At 47.1% G+C, this 19,105-nt stretch overlaps 1 protein-coding gene across 1 annotated transcript; it reads left to right on the top strand.

Annotated features, from left to right (window-relative positions):
- Positions 1 to 5,284: 5,284 nt before the first annotated feature.
- LOC123125495 (E3 ubiquitin-protein ligase EL5-like) lies at positions 5,285 to 6,197 on the top strand. The gene has a single exon (XM_044545974.1). The coding sequence runs from the start codon at positions 5,470 to 5,472 to the stop codon at positions 5,947 to 5,949; it is 480 nt and encodes a 159-aa protein (XP_044401909.1). The 5' UTR covers positions 5,285 to 5,469; the 3' UTR covers positions 5,950 to 6,197.
- Positions 6,198 to 19,105: the final 12,908 nt, after the last annotated feature.

Raw genomic sequence — 19,105 nt, 5'->3', positions numbered from 1 at the left:
TGTTTTTTTTGCGGCTGTTTCATGCTTGTTGGCCTTAGGTTGACATGACCTTCGTTGGTAGGTCATTTCAGCTTATTCCTAACCAATACTCCGTATATGATTTTACTGTGGCTGCGATCGTAAGTCGTTTCTTGTTTCGCACAAAGGCAGATTTTGATAGTCTCAAAAGGTAGTAAAAGTAAGGTCGCAAAAGTACCAGTATAATGGCTTTACGAACCACATGGAAAAGCAAAAGGGGACGCACGTAGGAAGGAAATTTGCCGAGTTGGCCACTGCAGGAAGGAAATTTGCCGACCAGAGCACGAGCCGAGTGAAATGAGACACGGGGAAGAAGGCAGATGCCCTGTTAATTTGGTTAAGCTGTAGCCATGAAGATGCTACAAAAGGAGGCCACGTCAATCAGAAAAAGGAGGACTTTTTGAAGTATGAGTGAGGATAATTGTCTTAAATTTCGGAGAATCGGCTGCGAAAATGTCCAGTAAAGCCTATCTTGCTTTTAGCCTTCATGGTGAATGGCCCACCCTTTTTTTGAACATCGAACGCTTTTTTTGAACATCGAACGAACTTACAAAGGGAAGAGGACGCGCCGGATGACGTGGAGCGCGCGCTCGGCGACGTGGCGCTGGTGGCGTACGCGGAGGCGGGCGAGGGTGCGGCAGCGCTTACTGCCTGTCGGGGTATGCCAAGGCGCCGGAAGAGGTGGTGCGCGTGGTGTCGGCGTGTGGGCACTTCTTCCACGCCGCGTGCGACACCGACCGGTGGATCCGGACGCGCCGGATGTGCCCGCTCTGCTGGGGGAATCCGGCTTGGCTGCTCCCTCTCAATGCTCCCATCCGTGCTTTCACTTTATCCTACGGCTGTCTTTTTTCCTTTTTTCTTTCTAATCTAATCATCCCTCCCTGATTTTAACGGGATGGAGCTGGGCATATTTTGTTCCAATCAAATTAAGCCACGTACGCGGGAACACGGATGGGCGCATGCGCGGGGAGCAGGCAAGTCTCATCCCTGCCGGGGCGCCCTCTGGCCGCCCGCGCCGAGCCACGCCGCCGTAGTAGTACCACCACCATAGTCGATCAATTTTTTCCCTATCAGCTTCGACCGCATCGTACTACTGGTAGAGAAAGATGCATATTACGCCTTCACTTACTTGGGCACGTACGTCAGCTTGCTACTGGTGAAACGGCACACCATTTCTTTGTCCAAGAACTAACTTTGGTGGGCTGGCGTCCGGCGCGAATCTGTCACGGCGCATCACGCCAACGGCGTAATACTAATTAAGTAATCGGCATTAGGTGGTGATAACGTTTAACATCTGCGTCCTCCGTTGCCGCGTGGTCGCCGGCTTCGGGCTCGCTTCCGTCGGAGGCCTCGCCGGCGTCCTCGTGCATGGCCGTCTTCGTTCTCGGGGCTTCGATGCTCCTTCCCCTCGTCTCTCTACGCGTTCTGGAAATCGGTTGACGCAAAGATTAGTTTTGGTTGGCTGAGTATTATTAGCGAAACCGTAAGTTAATGTTCAAATAATATCGGTATGAATCGAGCAACACGTGCATAGGAGCACGTACCAAATAGTAGTCCTCGCGTGGACTTTGGCGTGTTCTAGCTAGGCTACGCTCTCCTGGCGACCCATGTTGCATGGATTCTTTCCAGTCGGAAGAGGAAGGACTCCGAACTAGATGTTCACAAGAATTAGTATATGATACATCCATTTTTTCGACAAGTATTTTCGGTCGAAGGGAGTACATGGTAATCACATTCTGATTAAGTCCAAATCTGCCGTAGAGCAAAGTAAAGAGAGAAGAAAAAGACGAAGACAATTGACTCCAAAACCAGAGTAGCAACAAGACGACAAGCTCAAGGGAATTAATTGTCTACCGGAAGAAGAAAGGAAATCGACGAAAGTACTCTTTTAGTCTCGAGCTCAAATGATTGGGTGAACAGTAAAATCAAAAAAATATTATTGGAAACAAATTCAAAACGTTTTAAATCTTCTTAATGACAAACATTAACAAAAGTAATCTAGATTATGTGCCCGTGCTGGCATTTGCATGTTGATCTTAATCCCCCTTTATTGTGTTGTTTTTTGCAGCTGTGTCGTGCGGTTGGCCTTAGGTCATGGCTTCAACCTTAAATCGGCCGCAGATGTCTCAGTGGCTGCGATTTTACTGTGGCTTCGATCAAATCACTGGATGGGAAAAATCTAATGATTCAAACTCTAAAGTGGTACATTAGATTTTTTCTCTTTTTGAGTGGAGTGGTACATTAGATTTTGATAACAACGCTTGTAGGCATGAACTTTAAATCTTTATTTCCTTCAAAATAGTGTCTCGGTACCAACCATACGGGGAAAAGAAAAAAGAAAACAACACTCGCACAAATCTGAAGATTCTAACGTAACCAAGTTTGTCACTAGGCGGTCTACGGATCTGGATGTACTTTTATTATTACTGGTGTTCGTTGTACTGCTATGATTGAAGGTGAATAGATTGGAAATTTTCTCGTGAAAAAAAAACTTTTATTCGTGGTAACCGCCAGCTCGTACAGAAAGCAGATGGCGAGCCGAGCGAGGGGAGAGGGGAGACACGGAAAAGAAGGCCACCGAGATGAGATGGCCCGTTCGTTAATTTGGTTAGCTGAAACACGGAAGATACGTACTACAAAAAGAGGTCAGCCCAAGGAACAAGGGAAGACCGGAAGAGGACACACACTGCGCATACAAGGTTGGTGTCGCGCCCTGCCGTTCGTCCGATCGATCAGGCCGGGAAGGAAGGAAGGGATGAGCCCCGCCATGGCGCTCGACCTCGAGGTGGCGGCGGTGCTCGCCGTGGCGGTGCTCATCGTCGCCCTCGCCCTCGCCGCCTCGGGCGCCTGCAGGGACGACGCCGGCGCCGCGGCGGCGGCCGAGGACGTGGAGCGCGCGCTCGGCGACGCGACGCTGGTGGCGTACGCGCAGGTGGGCGAGGCGGCGAGGGCGCGGCAGCGCTGCTGCGCGTTCTGCCAGTCGGAGTACGCCAAGGCGCCCGAGGAGGTGGTGCGCGTGGTGCCGGCGTGCGGGCACTTCTTCCACGCCGCGTGCGACGCCGACCGGTGGATCCGGGCGCGCCGGACGTGCCCGCTCTGCCGGGGCGCGCTCTGGCCTTCCGCGCCGCGCCTGCCGGGCCGCGCCGCCGTCGTCGTAGTGGTAGTACCGTAGTCCATCATTTTTTTTCCCGATCAGCTTCAGCTGCTTCGAGCTTCGTAGTAGAGATCAGATGCATTGTACGCCTTCACTTACGTCAGCTTGCTAGTGCTACTGGTGAAATGGAACGTTATGCCTTTGCTCCAAGAATTTTACTGGCTCTGGTGCGAATTCCATTCGTGACGGTGCATCACGCCAACGGCTTAATTAATCGGGGTTGGGTGATAACGTGTCCAAGTGATGACCTTTCATACTTCTTATACGTTTAACACAGGTAGGCAAATGAGAAACAACAGCCGATGGCGAATTGGGTGAGAAGCACCCATGCCACAGTTGCCTGGAAAAGCTATTTACATCGGTCGATTTTGTCCCAGCTGTTGAATTACCAAAATCTAACGGCTATTTTAAAAAAATAAAATCTAACGGCCGCCATCCCTTCCTCCTGCTCACGTCTGACATGCTCATCTTCTTCGCCGGCGAGTCCGCACCCTCCACCCGAACCCGCCAACCTCGACTTCCCTCCAGGCCTCCACCTGTGTCGCCCGCCGCCGCGTCATTGTAAGTTCCGGGTCACTCCTGTCCGAGGCCTCACCGGCGCCGGCGTCCCCGCCGTCTTCGGCCTCGGGGCTTGGCTGCTCCTCCCACTCGTCTCTCTACGCGTTTTGTAAACAGTCAGCAGAACCGTTACGTTCATTATGAAAATGTTGGTAACATCGCCACCAGTCCACCAACGCTTACAGGGGAGGGTACCAGACCAGTGGGTTCATCAGTTGACCTTGACGTGTTCTAGCTAGCCGAGAGCCGTCGGAGACGCGGGCGGACGCGGGTCGCATGGGTTCTTTCCGGTCGGAAGAGGAAGGACTCCAAACCGAACCGAGAGATGTCAACGTGAAACGACATGTCACCCGGTCAAAGAGCTCACAAGCAAAGCAACAAAAGAACTAGATGTTCCAGAACTAGAAGCGAGAAGGTTCTCCTCGAGCGGGGCCGGCCTACGACACGTACAATTGGAAGGTTCCACGATTTTGCCAGTGTCAGCTGCCACGAATTTTCACAGTGGAGTATATCTAAGCCGAAACGTTACTGTCCGAGCAAGTGCAGTATATATACATACGGGTTAAACAAAGCGCGTCACTGCAATCTTAGTGCTTCTGCTTTTCCTATGTGGTCGGCGCGCGAGCGAGCGCATCAACTAATCATATGGTATTATGACGAATACCGGGGATAATCTTACCAGTTTTGCTAACTCTTAATCGACTGAGACTTTGTTATATTTCAGTCGATGCTATATTTCTTTAATCTTGCATGGAGATTCGTACACAAATTTTCTTTCAGTTTTGTTAGAACTCATCTAGCTGAGTTTTAGTTATGTCTCATTCACTTTTATAGCCATTGGATGTGATGCTATAAGATGCGTGTGTGTTGATATAGGTTGGTACTCCTTTTTCATCTGTTCTGTCTTCCAGGTGAATGAGATCAAATAATATCTCATCTAAATGAGTTCTAGGTACTCCCATTTTCTTTTTAGTTTTTCTTTCTTTTTTCTTCTTATACTATATCACTTAACTGAGACTTGATTAAGTCTCAATCGACTGAGACCTAGCCACACCGTAATCTTATAGCCCTTTCCGTCTTTTCTCTACTCCATGAGGATTGATCAATTTCTATCCAATACCAATTCACACCCTAATCTTATAGCCCTGGACGACTTTTTTCTTTCTTTCTTTTTTCTTCTTATACCATATACGGAGTACTTTTTTTTCTAAAAAGTTTGTCAAAATTATAAAACTTTGACTCAAGACAAATGGTACAAGTACAATTATTTGCGGACGGAGAGAGTATGGTTGAATTTTAAGAAATTATGAAACTCAACTGATGAACAAACAGTTTTAGCTGGTTGTCATAACCAGTGAGGCTGTCTTAAATGGAAGACAGCGACGTTGTTTCTTATTCCATTTTATTAGTAGTGGCAAAGGGATACAAGTTACGCGGTAATCGCATCTTGATTCATTTCAAAAGGGGAAAAAGGAGAGAGAAGAAGAAGAAGACAATTGAATTAAGTCCAAAACCGGAGTAGTGAAGTGAAACAAGACAGCCACAAGGGAATTGTCCAGTGGGAGAAGAAAGGAAATCAGCGGAAACATTCTGGGAAAGCTCAACCCCTGTCTTTCCTTCACACTACGTCCTGACTTGGCCGAGAAGGCTCTGGACCGGAGCTCCTATACAAAGGCTGGAGGCTGGACTGGAGCGGTAGTTCGCCTGGCATTTTTGGCATTGGCCAAGGAGCACTGAGCATGGACCCGGACCTGGCGCTCCACCTCGAGATCGCCGCGGTGGTCGTGATGGCGGTGATCATCGTCGCCGTGGCCGTCATGGCATCCGGCGGAGCCTGCGACGACGCGGCCGGCGCCACGGGGAGCGCCGCGGTGCACGACGCCGACGTCGAGGCCGCCCTCGGCGACGACACGCTTATGACGTACGAGCTGGCGACCGCCAGGAAGAAGGAGAAGGCGAAGGACAAGGCGAAGGAGAAGGAGGAGGAGGAGGAGGAGGAGCGGTGCGCCCTCTGCCTGTCTGATTACGGTGAGGGCGACGCCGGCGAGCTAGTGCGAGTGGTGCCGGCCTGCGGGCACTTCTACCACGCGAGCTGCGGCGTCGACAAGTGGCTCCGGAAGCACCGGACGTGCCCGCTCTGCCGCGGAGGGCTCCGGCCGCAGCCGCCGCTGCCGGGGTTGCCACGGCCGGAGTGCCCGCCGATGCCGCCGTCCCATTAGCTTAGCACATGTCTTCTTTTTCCACGACCACGATTGCTTGTCAGGGTTTGCATTTTTCTGCAGAGCGCAGAGACGCTCCAGCATTCTCTGTTTTCCGTCGCCTCCAAGGAAATGTTGTATTGTCATTTGTCACGTTAGTTACCAAGAAAATTATGTAGCAACGCGTTATGCAAATGGGCGCCACATTGAGGAGTGATCTGATTGGTGCCAAGATTTACAATGAAAATTATTTGATGTGTTCCAGAAAAGAAGTTGATGCCAAGAGCGAAGCCGGCATCGAGTTTTTCTTGGGTAAGCAAAGACTAACACGTCGACGACCATCACTAACCAGAAACCACACCTATCATCAATCAGCTTCTAGGCTGAGAAGTGTGGGCACAGTCCTAGTCTTTGCGTGGACTTTGACACGTTCTAGCCACAGCATTTCTAGTCCGTCCCTTGTATTTTAACCCTTCAAATCAGGAGAGAATTCCTTATTTGGCCTTTTCTTAAAATTTGCTTTCATATTTGGCCTAAAATAAAAATTTCTTTCCTAAAGTAAATTTTGTTCCTTATTTGACATTTTCATCCATTTTAGGCACTAATGGTGTTCAGTGTGAGGTGAAAAGACCATTTTGCCCCTGCATGCGAAGCTAGCCTCAAACAAGCACACAGATAGCTTGATTGATTCTTGTACGCGCTTGATTAGTTTTCTAGTAGTGGCACACGCCCATACACGTGAACGCCTTGGCTAGCTTCTACTGGATCGATTAGATCGATTGTCTCTTGATAGAATCGCACGGCTTTCTCTCCCTGCCTTTAGCGAGCATCCGTTCTCCTGCCGCGTGTGGTTGGCTGCCGTCGCTCCCAACTATCGGGCCGTGTGCGTGGTGTTCGGTTGCTCGTGGCCAGCAGTATGCGTTCTCGTCATCCATGTCTCGTGTGCGTGGTGTATAGCTGCCGGTATGCGTCGTGTACTACTTATTTCGAGGATTTATCATGCGTATTGTACTACTAGTTCTAATAATTAGTAGTTTGGGAAGAAAATCTTATGCGACCCGGGTCGTACGGTGTCGTTCGTGAGACCCTCTCCAACGGTGTCGTTTGTGTAATACTTTGGAACATGCGTCCAGCCTTGAAGGCGCATCGCGGCTGTAGATGTTGATACTGTGGTACGTCCGTCGCCTCACTCGCAAGCTCGGACGTCGCTGTGCCATGTGACTACCGCTGGCGCAGCACCACAGGCGATGTCGGCGCCCTGCCCGTGGAACCATGTCCGCATGGACACCCAAGGCCGAGCCCACCTCAGTGCCGTGGGTCGTCCACTCCACAGCCGCATTTCCACGTGATGAAGTAACCAAAATATGATGTACATATGTTACTGTACTTATTCACAAAGATAGTTACATACTGATCATAGATATGCTAGTACAAGTTCTACGGATGTTTTGTACGTACACGCACATACCAGTTTATCCAAAGAACCAAATATTAGAGCATACATATGCATGCACAACAACCATTGAACATCCCTAAAACATGGGTGAACTTATTGCTTTTTTACACAATGCACTATGGGCAAAATGGTATTTTCGCCTCACACTTAACACTGTTAGTACCTAAAATGGATGAAAGTGTCATATAAGGAACATAATTAACTTTAGGTGTCAAATAGGGAAGAATATTTATTTTGGGCTAAATAAGGAATCAAAATTTAAGAAAGGGCCAAATAAGGAATTCTCTCCCAAATCAGCTTTGAGAATTTAACTCCTTGTATTTCTAGTCCTTCCTCCAAATTTAACTTCCAAAATCACAAACCTGACCAAACTACTCATTTCAAACAAGATTAAGCTAACAGAGTGCATAATTGTACATAACACCGATAGATTAAATTAAAAAACACTTAAATTAACATAGATTGCCACTTAATTGAGCTAAAGTAAGTACTGCTCCGATCCTCGTCGAAGGGGGGTCATGTGCCCCTTGTGGGAGCCCGATGCCTTGGCGTCATGGTTGTCGACAGACGCCTCGACGGCGAGGTGCCCATCAAGCTCCTCCTCTAGCTAGAGCTCAGTCTCCTCCCACAGCTCGAGCTCCGTGGACTGCGATGTCGTTGGCGTAGCCGCGTCCATCTAATCCGCCTCTTTCTCCATTTGATTCATAGGATTGGTATCCTTCGGAAATATTTCGAGGAACTTTCTTTTTGGAACAAAATGTCTATCCACTCAAACTTTTTGGTACATTTCTTTATTTTTCCTGAAGCGTTAAGAACTCTTCATCCAAATTCATATGATTTTTCCAATCCTACAAAATTTAAGAGAACACGCCACTCCAACTCTTATGTTTTGCTGGTTCCTGCACTTTGAAAATCCGGCGTATCAAAATGCCCTTGATATTTAACGAGTCTTATGGTTCTCAAAAATTGATACCATTATATAACAAAAGATTGTGCATATTTGTTGTAAGGGTGATACCACGGAAGAGAAAAATTCATTAAAGTAATCACTCGGTTTAAGATTCAATCCTCAACTAAAAAACCGGTTGCCCTAGACCCTTAACTTGTCACTTGGTTCAGGAATCAACCCTTCACCTGATTTTGCTTGGTGACTATGCTAACAGGTTTTGACTGTGTTGACTGCTTACTGCCTTACTGGGCAACACCACGCCAGGAGTGCCAACTCAGCCCAACTAAAAAAACTAAGCCACTAGGGCCGGGTTCAACATGACCAAATGAGATGCATGGGACGCTGACAAAGGTCCATTTTACCACAAAATCCTTGCAGCAGGGCATCATGATGAGTTTGCTAAAATTCTTCCATGGTAGTAGCATAGTCGATCACTTTTGCCCTATCAGCTCCAGTTGCTTCCTAGTCGAGAAAGAATGAAAGATGCATCATTGTGCTTGTGCACCTTCACTTTCTTATGCACGCACGTCAGCTTGCTCTGGCTCTGGCGCGAATTTGTTACGACGCATCACGCCAACGGTTTATTTAATTAATAGGCATTAGGTGATAAAACGTGTCCAGCTGATAACAGCTCATACATACTCTCTCCGTCCGAAAAACAGTTATCCTTCAAATGAATGTATGTAGCATCAAGTTAGTGCTAGATATATCTATTTGAGGGATAAGGTTGGGGCAAGTTTTTTCGGACGAAAAGAGTGCATCTGATACGTTTAACACCTGCGTCCACCGTTACCACGTCATCGTCTGCTTCGGGCTCGCTTCTGTCCGAGGCTTCGCCGGCGTCCAGTCCTCGTGTCTCGCCGTCTTCTGCCTCGATCAGGGGTTCGCTGCTCCTTCCACTCGTCTATCTACGCGTTTTGGAAGTCGATTGGCGCAGAAATTAGTTTTGGTTGCCTGAGTATTACCAAACCCGTCTAAGTTAATGATCAAATAACATGAGTCGGCATCAATCGTACAGACGAGTACAATAGTTTTGGCTTGGACTTTGACGTGTTCTAAATTAGGCTCCGCTATCCTCGCGACTTACTTGAGAACCGTCCAAGTCGCATGAAAATTCTTTCCAGTCGGAAGAGGAAGGACTGAGGACACCGAGAGATGTCACCCGAGTCAAATAGTAGCTCACAAGGAAACCAACGCAAGTACGTTCGAGAAGCGACAAGGTTTTCCTCGAGCCAAAGCTCGACGATTTTGCTACGAATTTCACAGTGGAGTGGTATAAGCCAAAACGTTACTGTCCGAGTAAGTGCGGTGCTACGATTCATACAATTACAAAGCGCGTTAGTTGCTGCAATCAGTCCTTTTGTTTCTCCATATATGTAGGTAGTCGGAAAGCGAGCCAGCGCATCGACTAATCATATGGTACTATGACGAATACTAGGGATATTCTCATAGTCATTTCCGTCATTTCGCTATTGTATGACGCTTAATCGATTTCTATGCTCTATCTGACATACATTAATTTTAGAGCAATTTTTGTATGTAACCTACTGAGCACCACAAAAGATTGTATAGAAAAACTAATGTGAATAGCTATGTTTTTTATTGATAGAATAAAAAAGTATGGCTGGGTTATCCCTCGTCTAGGGTTATTGCCTCGTCTCCTGTGGCCTTAGAGCATCTACAATCGGGCGCCTCAACCCGCCTCGTACGTCCGGTGGGGCCGTCCGGTCAATGGCCGGTCACGTTTTTTCTACCCAGACAGACGCCTCAAATGAGCCTCAAACGCCCGGGCCGACCGGCACCCCTCATATCCAACCCAAATATGGGGCGGATTGTTGGAGAACGTAGTAATTTCAAAAAAATTCTTACGCACACGCAAGATCATGGTGATGCATAGCAACGAGAGGGGAGAGTGTTGTCCACGTACCCTCGTAGATCGAAAGCGGAAGCGTTAGCACAACGCGGTTGATGTAGTCGTACGTCTTCAGATCCAACCGATCAAGTACCGAACGCACGGCACCTTCGACTTCAGCACACGTTCAGCCCGATGACGTCCCTCGAACTCCGATCCAGCCGAGTGTTGAGGGAGAGTTTCGTCAGCACGACGGCGTGGTGACGATTATGATGTTCTACCGACGCAGGGCTTCGCCTAAGCACCGCTACAATATTATCAAGGTGGACTATGGTGGAGGAGGGCACCGCACACGGCTAAAAGATCAAACGATCAATTGTTGTGTCTATGGGGTGCCCCCTGCCCCCGTATATAAAGGAGCAAGGGGAGGAGGCGGCCGGCCAGGGAGAGGCGCGCCAAGGGGGAGTCCTACTCCCACTAGGAGTAGGACTCCTCCTATTCCTAGTAGGAGTAGGAGAGGGGGAAGGAAAGGGAGAGGAGGAGAAGGAAAGAGGGGGCCGGCCCCCCTTGCCCTAAACCAATTCGGTTTGGGCCTTGGGGGGGGGGGCGCCCCACACTTCGCTTGCTGCCCTCTATTTCCACTAAGGCCCATGTAGGCCCATTAAGCCCCCGAGGGGTTCTGATAACCCCCGGTACTCCGGTAAAATTCTGATTTCACCCGGAACACTTTCGATATCCAAATATAGGCTTCCAATATATCAATCTTTATGTCTCGACCATTTCGAGACTCCTCGTCATGTCCGTGATCACATCCGGGACTCCGAACAACCTTCGGTACATCAAAACATATAAACTCATAATATAACTGGCAATCGGAGTGACAAATCCTAATCTCGAAATACGCCAACCCAACAAGTACATTCGGAGACACCTGTAGAGCACCTTTATAATCACCCAGTTACGTTGTGACGTTTGGTAGCACACAAAGTGTTCCTCCGGTAAACGGGAGTTGCATAATCTCATAGTCATAGGAACATGTATAAGTCATGAAGAAAGCAATAGCAACATACTAAGCGATCGAGTGCTAAGCTAACGGAATGGGTCAAGTCAATCACATCATTCTCCTAATGATGTGATCCCGTTAATCAAATGACAACTCATGTCTATGGCTAGGAAACATAACCATCTTTGATCAACGAGCTAGTCAAGTAGAGGCATACTAGTGACACTCTGTTTGTCTATGTATTCACACATGTATTATGTTTCCGGTTAATACAATTCTAGCATGAATAATAAACATTTATCATGATATAAGGAAATAAATAATAACTTTATTATTGCCTCTAGGGCATATTTCCTTCAGTCTCCCACTTGCACTAGAGTCAATAATCTAGATTACACAGTAATGATTCTAACACCCATGGAGCCTTAGTGCTGATCATGTTTTGCTCGTGGAAGAGGCTTAGTCAACGGGTCTGCAACATTCAGATCCGTATGTATCTTGCAAATTTTTATGTCTCCCACCTGGACTAAATCCCGGATAGAATTGAAGCGTCTCTTGATGTGCTTGGTTCTCTTGTGAAATCTGGATTCCTTCGCCAAGGCAATTGCACCAGTATTGTCAGAAAAGATTTTCATTGGACCCGATGCACTAGGTATGACACCTAGATCGGATATGGACTTCTTTATCTAGACTCCTTCATTTGCTGCTTCCGAAGCAGCTATGTATTCCGCTTCACACGTAGACCCCGCGACGACGCTTTGTTTAGAAAATTGCACCAACTGACAGCTCCACCGTTCAATGTAAACACGTATCCGGTTTGCGATTTAAAATCGTCCGGATCAGTGTCAAAGCTTGCATCAACGTAACCATTTACGATGAGCTCTTTGTCACCTCCATAAACAAGAAACATATCCTTAGTCCTTTTCAGGTATTTCAGGATGTTCTTGACCGTTGTCCAGTGATCCACTCCTGGATTACTTTGGTACCTCCCTGCTAGACTTATAGCAAGGCACATATCAGGTCTGATACACAGCATTGCATACATGATAGAGCCTATGGCTGAAGCATAGGGAACATCTTTCATCTTCTCTCTATCTTCTGCAGTGGTCGGGCATTGAGTCTTACTCAACTTCACACCTTGTAACACAGGCAAGAACACTTTCTTTGCTTGATCCATTTTGAACTTCTTCAAAAACTTTGTCAAGGTATGTGCTTTGTGAAAGTCCAATTAAGCGTCTTGATCTATCTCTATAGATCTTGATGCCCAATATATACGCAGCTTCACCGAGGTCTTTCATTGAAAAACTCTTATTCAAGTATCCCTTTATGCTATCCAGAAATTCTATATCATTTCCAATCAACAATATGTCATCCACATATAATATCAGAAATGCTACGGAGCTCCCACTCACTTTCTTGTAAATACAGGCTTCTCCAAAAGTCTGTACAAAACCAAATGCTTTGATCACACTATCAAAGCGTTTATTCCAACTCCGAGAGGCTTGCACCAGTCCATAAATGGATCGCTGGAGCTTGCACACTTTGTTAGCTCCCTTTGGATCGACAAAACCTTCCGGTTGCATCATATACAACTCTTCTTCTACAAATCCATTCAGGAATGCAGTTTTGACATCCATTTGCCAAATTTCATAATCATAAAATGCGACAATTGCTAACATGATTCGGACAGACTTAAGCATCGCTACGGGTGAGAAGGTCTCATCGTAGTCAATCCCTTGAACTTGTCGAAAACCTTTTGCAACAAGTCGAGCTTTATAAACAGTAACATTACCGTCAGCATCAGTCTTCTTCTTGAAGATCCATTTATTCTCAATTGCTTGCCGATCATCGGGCAAGTCAACCAAAGTCCACACTTTGTTCTCATACATGGATCCCATCTCAGATTTCATGGCTTCAAGCCATTTTTCGGAATCTGGGCTCACCATCGCTTCTTCATAGTTCGTAGGTTCGTCATGGTCTAGTAACATAACCTCCAGAACAGGATTACCGGACCACTCTGGTGCGGATCTTACTCTGGTTGACCTACGAAGTTCAGTAATAACTTGATCTGAAGTTCCATGATCATCATCATTAACTTCCACACTAATTGGTATAGGCATCGCAGAAACTGGTTTCTGCGATGAACTACTTTCTAATAAGGGAGCAGGTACAGTTACCTCATCAACTTCCACTGTCCTCCCACTCACTTCTTTCGAGAGAAACTCCTTCTCCAGAAAAATTCCGAATTTAGCAACAAAAGTCTTGCCTTCGGATCTGTAATAGAAGGTGTACCCAACAGTCTCCTTTGGGTATCCTATGAAGACACATTTCTCCGATTTGGGTTCGAGCTTATCAGGTTGAAGCTTTTTCACATAAGCATCGCAGCCCCAAACTTTAAGAAACGACAACTTTGGTTTCTTGCCAAACCACAGTTCATAAGGCGGCGTCTCAATGGATTTTGTTGGTGCCCTATTTAACGTGAATGCGGCCGTCTCTAAAGCATAACCCCAAAACGATAGCGGTAAATCAGTAAGAGACATCATAGATCGCACCATATCTAGTAGAGTACGATTACGACGTTCGGACACACCATTACGCTGTGGTGTTCCGGGTGGCGTGAGTTGCGAAACTATTCCGCAATGTTTCAAATGAAGACCAAACTCATAACTCAAATATTCTCCTCCACGATCAGATCGTAGAAACTTTATATTCTTGTTACGATGATTTTCAACTTCACTCTGAAATTCTTTGAACTTTTCAAATGTTTCAGACTTATGTTTCATTAAGTAGATATACCCATATCTGCTTAAATCATCTGTGAAGGTGAGAAAATAACGATATCCGCCACGAGCCTCAACATTCATCGGACCACATACATATGTATGTATGATTTCCAATAAATCTGTTGCTCTCTCCATAGTTTCGGAGAACGGCGTTTTAGTCATCTTGCCCATGAGGCACGGTTCGCAAGTACCAAGTGATTCATAATCAAGTGGTTCCAAAAGTCCATCAGTATGGAGTTTCTTCATGCGCTTTACACCGATATGACCTAAACGGCAGTGCCACAAATAAGTTGCACTATCATTATCAACTCTACATCTTTTGGCTTCAATACTATGAATATGTGTATCACCACTATCGAGATTCAACAAAAATAGAAAACTCTTCAAGGGTGCATGACCATAAAAGATATTACTCATATAAATAGAACAACCATTATTCTCTGATTTAAATGAATAACCGTCTCGCATCAAATAAGATCCAGATATAATGTTCATGCTTAACGTTGGCAGCAAATAACAATTATTTAGGTCTAAAACTAATCCCGAAGGTAGATGTAGAGGTAGCGTGCCGACCGCGATCACATCGACTTTGGAACCATTTCCCACGCGCATCGTCACCTCGTCCTTAGCCAATCTTCGCTTAATCCGTAGCCCCTGCTTCGAGTTGCAAATATTAGCAACAGAACCAGTATCAAATACCCAGGTGCTACTGCGAGCATTAGTAAGGTACACATCAATAACATGTATATCACATATACCTTTGTTCACCTTGCCATCCTTCTTATCCGCCAAATACTTGGGGCAGTTCCGCTTCCAGTGACCAGTCTGCTTGCAGTAGAAGCACTCAGTCTCAGGCTTAGGTCCAGACTTGGGTTTCTTCTCCGGAACAGCAACTTGCTTGCTGTTCTTCTTGAAGTTCCCCTTCTTTTTCCCTTTGCCCTTTTTCTTGAAACTGGTGGTCTTATTGACCATCAACACTTGATGCTCCTTTTTGATTTCTACCTCCGCAGCCTTTAGCATTGTGAAAAGCTCGGGAATCGTCTTATCCATCCCTTGCATGTTATAGTTCATCACGAAGCTCTTGTAGCTTGGTGGCAGTGATTGAAGAATTCTGTCAATGACGCTATCATCCGGAAGATTAACTCCCAGTTGAATCAAGTGATTGTTATACCCAGACATTTTGAGTATATGCTCACTGACAGAACTATTTTCTTCCATCTTGCAGCTGTAGAACTTATTGGAGACTTCATATCTCTCAATCCGGGCATTTGCTTGAAATATTAACTTCAACTCCTGGAACATCTCATATGCTCCATGACGTTCAAAACGTCGTTGAAGACCCGGTTCTAAGCCGTAAAGCATGACACACTAAACTATCGAGTAGTCATCAGCTTTGCTTTGCCAGACGTCATAACATCTGGTGTTGCTCCTGCAGCAGGTCTGGCACCCAGCGGTGCTTTTAGGACGTAATTCTTCTGTGCAGCAATGAGGATAATCCTCAAGTTACGGACCCAGTCCGTCTAATTGCTACCATCATCTTTCAACTTAATTTGCTTTCTCAAGGAACGCATTAAAATTCAACGGAACAACAGCACGGGCCATCTATCTACAATCAACATAGACAAGCAAGATACTATCAGGTACTAAGTTCATGATAAATTTAAGTTCAATTAATCATATTACTTAAGAACTCCCACTTAGATAGACATCCCTCTAATCCTCTAAGTGATCACGTGATCCATATCAACTAAACCATGTCCGATCATCACGTGAGATGGAGTAGTTTCAACGGTGAACATCACTATGTTGATCATATCCACTATATGATTCACGCTCGACCTTTCGGTCTCCGTGTTCCGAGGCCATATCTGTTATATGCTAGGCTCGTCAAGTTTAACCTGAGTATTCCGCGTGTGCAACTGTTTTGCACCCGTTGTATTTGAACGTAGAGCCTATCACACCCGATCATCACGTGGTGTCTCAGCACGAAGAACTTTCGCAACGGTGCATACTCAGGGAGAACACTTATACTTTGATAATTTAGTGAGGGATCATCTTATAATGCTACCGTCAATCAAAGCAAGATAAGATGCATAAAAGATAAACATCACATGCAATCAATATAAGTGATATGATATGGCCATCATCATCTTGTGCTTGTGATCTCCATCTCCGAAGCACCGTCATGATCACCATCGTCACCGGCGCGACACCTTGATCTCCATCGTAGCATCGTTGTCGTCTCGCCAATCTTATGCTTCTACGACTATCGCTACCGCTTAGTGATAAAGTAAAGCATTACAGGGCGATTGCATTGCATACAATAAAGCGACAACCATATAGCTCCTGCCAGTTGCCGATAACTCGGTTACAAAACATGATCATCTCATACAATAAAATTTAGCATCATGTCTTGACCATATCACATCACAACATGCCCTGCAAAAACAAGTTAGACGTCATCTACTTTGTTGTTGCAAGTTTTACGTGGCTGCTACGGGCTTAGCAAGAACCGTTCTCACCTACGCATCAAAACCACAACGATAGTTTGTCAAGTTGGTGTTGTTTTAACCTTCGCAAGGACCGGGCGTAGCCACACTCGGTTCAACTAAAGTTGGAGAAACCGACACCCACCAGCCACCTCTGTGCAAAGCACGTCGGAAGAACCAGTCTCGCGTAAGCGTACGCGTAATGTCGGTCCGGGCCGCTTCATCCAACAATACCGCCGAACCAAAGTATGACATGCTGGTAAGCAGTATGACTTATATCGCCCACAACTCACTTGTGTTCTACTCGTGCATATAACATCAACGCATAAAACCAGGCTTGGATGCCACTGTTGGGGAACGTAGTAATTTCAAAAAAATTCCAACGCACACGCAAGATCATGGTGATGCATAGCAACGAGAGGGGAGAGTGTTGTCCATGTACCCTCGTAGACCGAAAGCGGAAGCGTTAGCACAACGCGGTTGATGTAGTCGTACGTTCACGATCCGACCGATCAAGTACCGAACGCACGGCACCTCCGAGTTCAGCACACGTTCAGCCCGATGACGTCCCTCGAACTCCGATCCAGCCGAGTGTTGAGGGAGAGTTTCGCTAGCACGACGGCGTGGTGACGATGATGATGTTCTACCGACGCAGGGCTTCGCCTAAGCACCGCTACAGTATTATCAAGGTGGACTATGGTGGAGGGGGGCACCGCACACGGCTAAAAGATCAAACGATCAATTGTTGTGTCTATGGGGTGCCCCCCTGCCCCCGTATATAAAGGAGCAAGGGGAGGAGGCGGCCGGCCAGGGAGAGGCGCGCCAAGGGGGAGTCCTACTCCCACTAGGAGTAGGACTCCTCCTATTCCTAGTAGGAGTAGGAGAGGGGGAAGGAAAGGGAGAGGAGGAGAAGGAAAGAGGGGGCCGGGCCCCCTTGCCCTAAACCAATTCCGTTTGGGCCTTGGGGGGGCGCGCCCCACACTCCCCTTGCTGCCCTCTATTTCCACTAAGGCCCATGTAGGCCCATTAAGCCCCCGGGGGGGTTCCGGTAACCCCCGGTACTCCGGTAAAATCCCTATTTCACCCGGAACACTTACGATATCCAAATATAGGCTTCCAATATATCAATCTTTATGTCTCGACCATTTCAAGACTCCTCGTCATGTCCGTGATCACATCCGGGACTCCGAACAACCTTCGGTACATCAAAACATATAAACTCATAATATAACTGTCATCGAAACGTTAAGCGTGCGGACCCTACGGGTTCGAGAATTATGTAGACATGACCGAGACACGTCTCCGGTCAATAACCAGCAGCGGAACCTGGATGCTCATATTGGCTCCCACATATTCTACGAAGATCTTTATCGGTCAGACCGCATAACAACATACGTTGTTCCCTTTGTCATCGGTATGTTACTTGCCCGAGATTCGATCGTCGGTATCTCAATACCTAGTTCAATCTCGTTACCGGCAAGTCTCTTTACTCGTTCCGTAATACATCATCCCGCAACAAACTCATTAGTTGCAATGCTTGCAAGGCTTAAGTGATGTGCAATACCGAGAGGGCCCAGAGATACCTCTCCGACAATCGGAGTGACAAATCCTAATCTCGAAATACGCCAACCCAACAAGTACCTTCGGAGACACCTGTAGAGCACCTTTATAATCACCCAGTTACGTTGTGACGTTTGGTAGCACACAAAGTGTTCCTCCGGTAAACGGGAGTTGCATAATCTCATAGTCATAGGAACATGTATAAGTCATGAAGAAAGCAATAGCAACATTCTAAACGATCTAGTGCTAAGCTAACGGAATGGGTCAAGTCAATCACATCATTCTCCTAATGATGTGATCCCGTTAATCAAATGACAACTCATGTCTATGGCTAGGAAACATAACCATCTTTGATCAACGAGCTAGTCAAGTAGAGGCATACTAGTGACACTCTGTTTGTCTATGTATTCACACATGTATTATGTTTCCGGTTAATACAATTCTAGCATGAATAATAAACATTTATCATGATATAAGGAAATAAATAATAACTTTATTATTGCCTCTAGGGCATATTTCCTTCACGGATATGGGGGCGCACGAGCGCGCCCAGACACACCCGCCACGTTGGACCCGTCCCATGCTGGCCCATCCGACCCGACATATATTTGTCCCCATCTGCTCGCCGGAGCAAACCCTAGCCACTTCACTCCACTCCTCTCTGCCACCCGAGCTCCCCTCCGGCGGTTTCCGGCCTTCTCCGCCATGGTAGGCAGTGGATCGAACTCCGACCAGTCCAGATCCGTCGACTGGGGTGTCATCCCGTGTGGGTTCGAGGAGGCAATGACGGTCCGCATTGCACTCCGTCGCACCCGGGAGGACAGCGCCCGGCCGACACGGATCCGTCCGCTGCGACGCCATAGCGTCGGCTCACCAAGCGCTCGGGTCCTCTGGTGCTGGATCCTCGCAGTCCCGGCAGCCGGAACACCTCTCCTTTCCATCACTAGTCGGGCGGCCCACCGTGGGAAGAAGAGGATAAGGGCCGCCGAGGCCCGTATCAAGGCGGAAATGGCGGCGGCTGATGAGGCGGCGCGGGCACCCGCAGAGGAGGAAGCCATTCGCGCCCGCATTATGAAGAAACGACA

The sequence above is a fragment of the Triticum aestivum genome, chromosome 5D (genome assembly GCF_018294505.1).
Source record: "Triticum aestivum cultivar Chinese Spring chromosome 5D, IWGSC CS RefSeq v2.1, whole genome shotgun sequence".
NCBI lineage: Eukaryota > Viridiplantae > Streptophyta > Magnoliopsida > Poales > Poaceae > Triticum > Triticum aestivum.
This window is presented reverse-complemented; position numbering and strand designations above follow the sequence as displayed.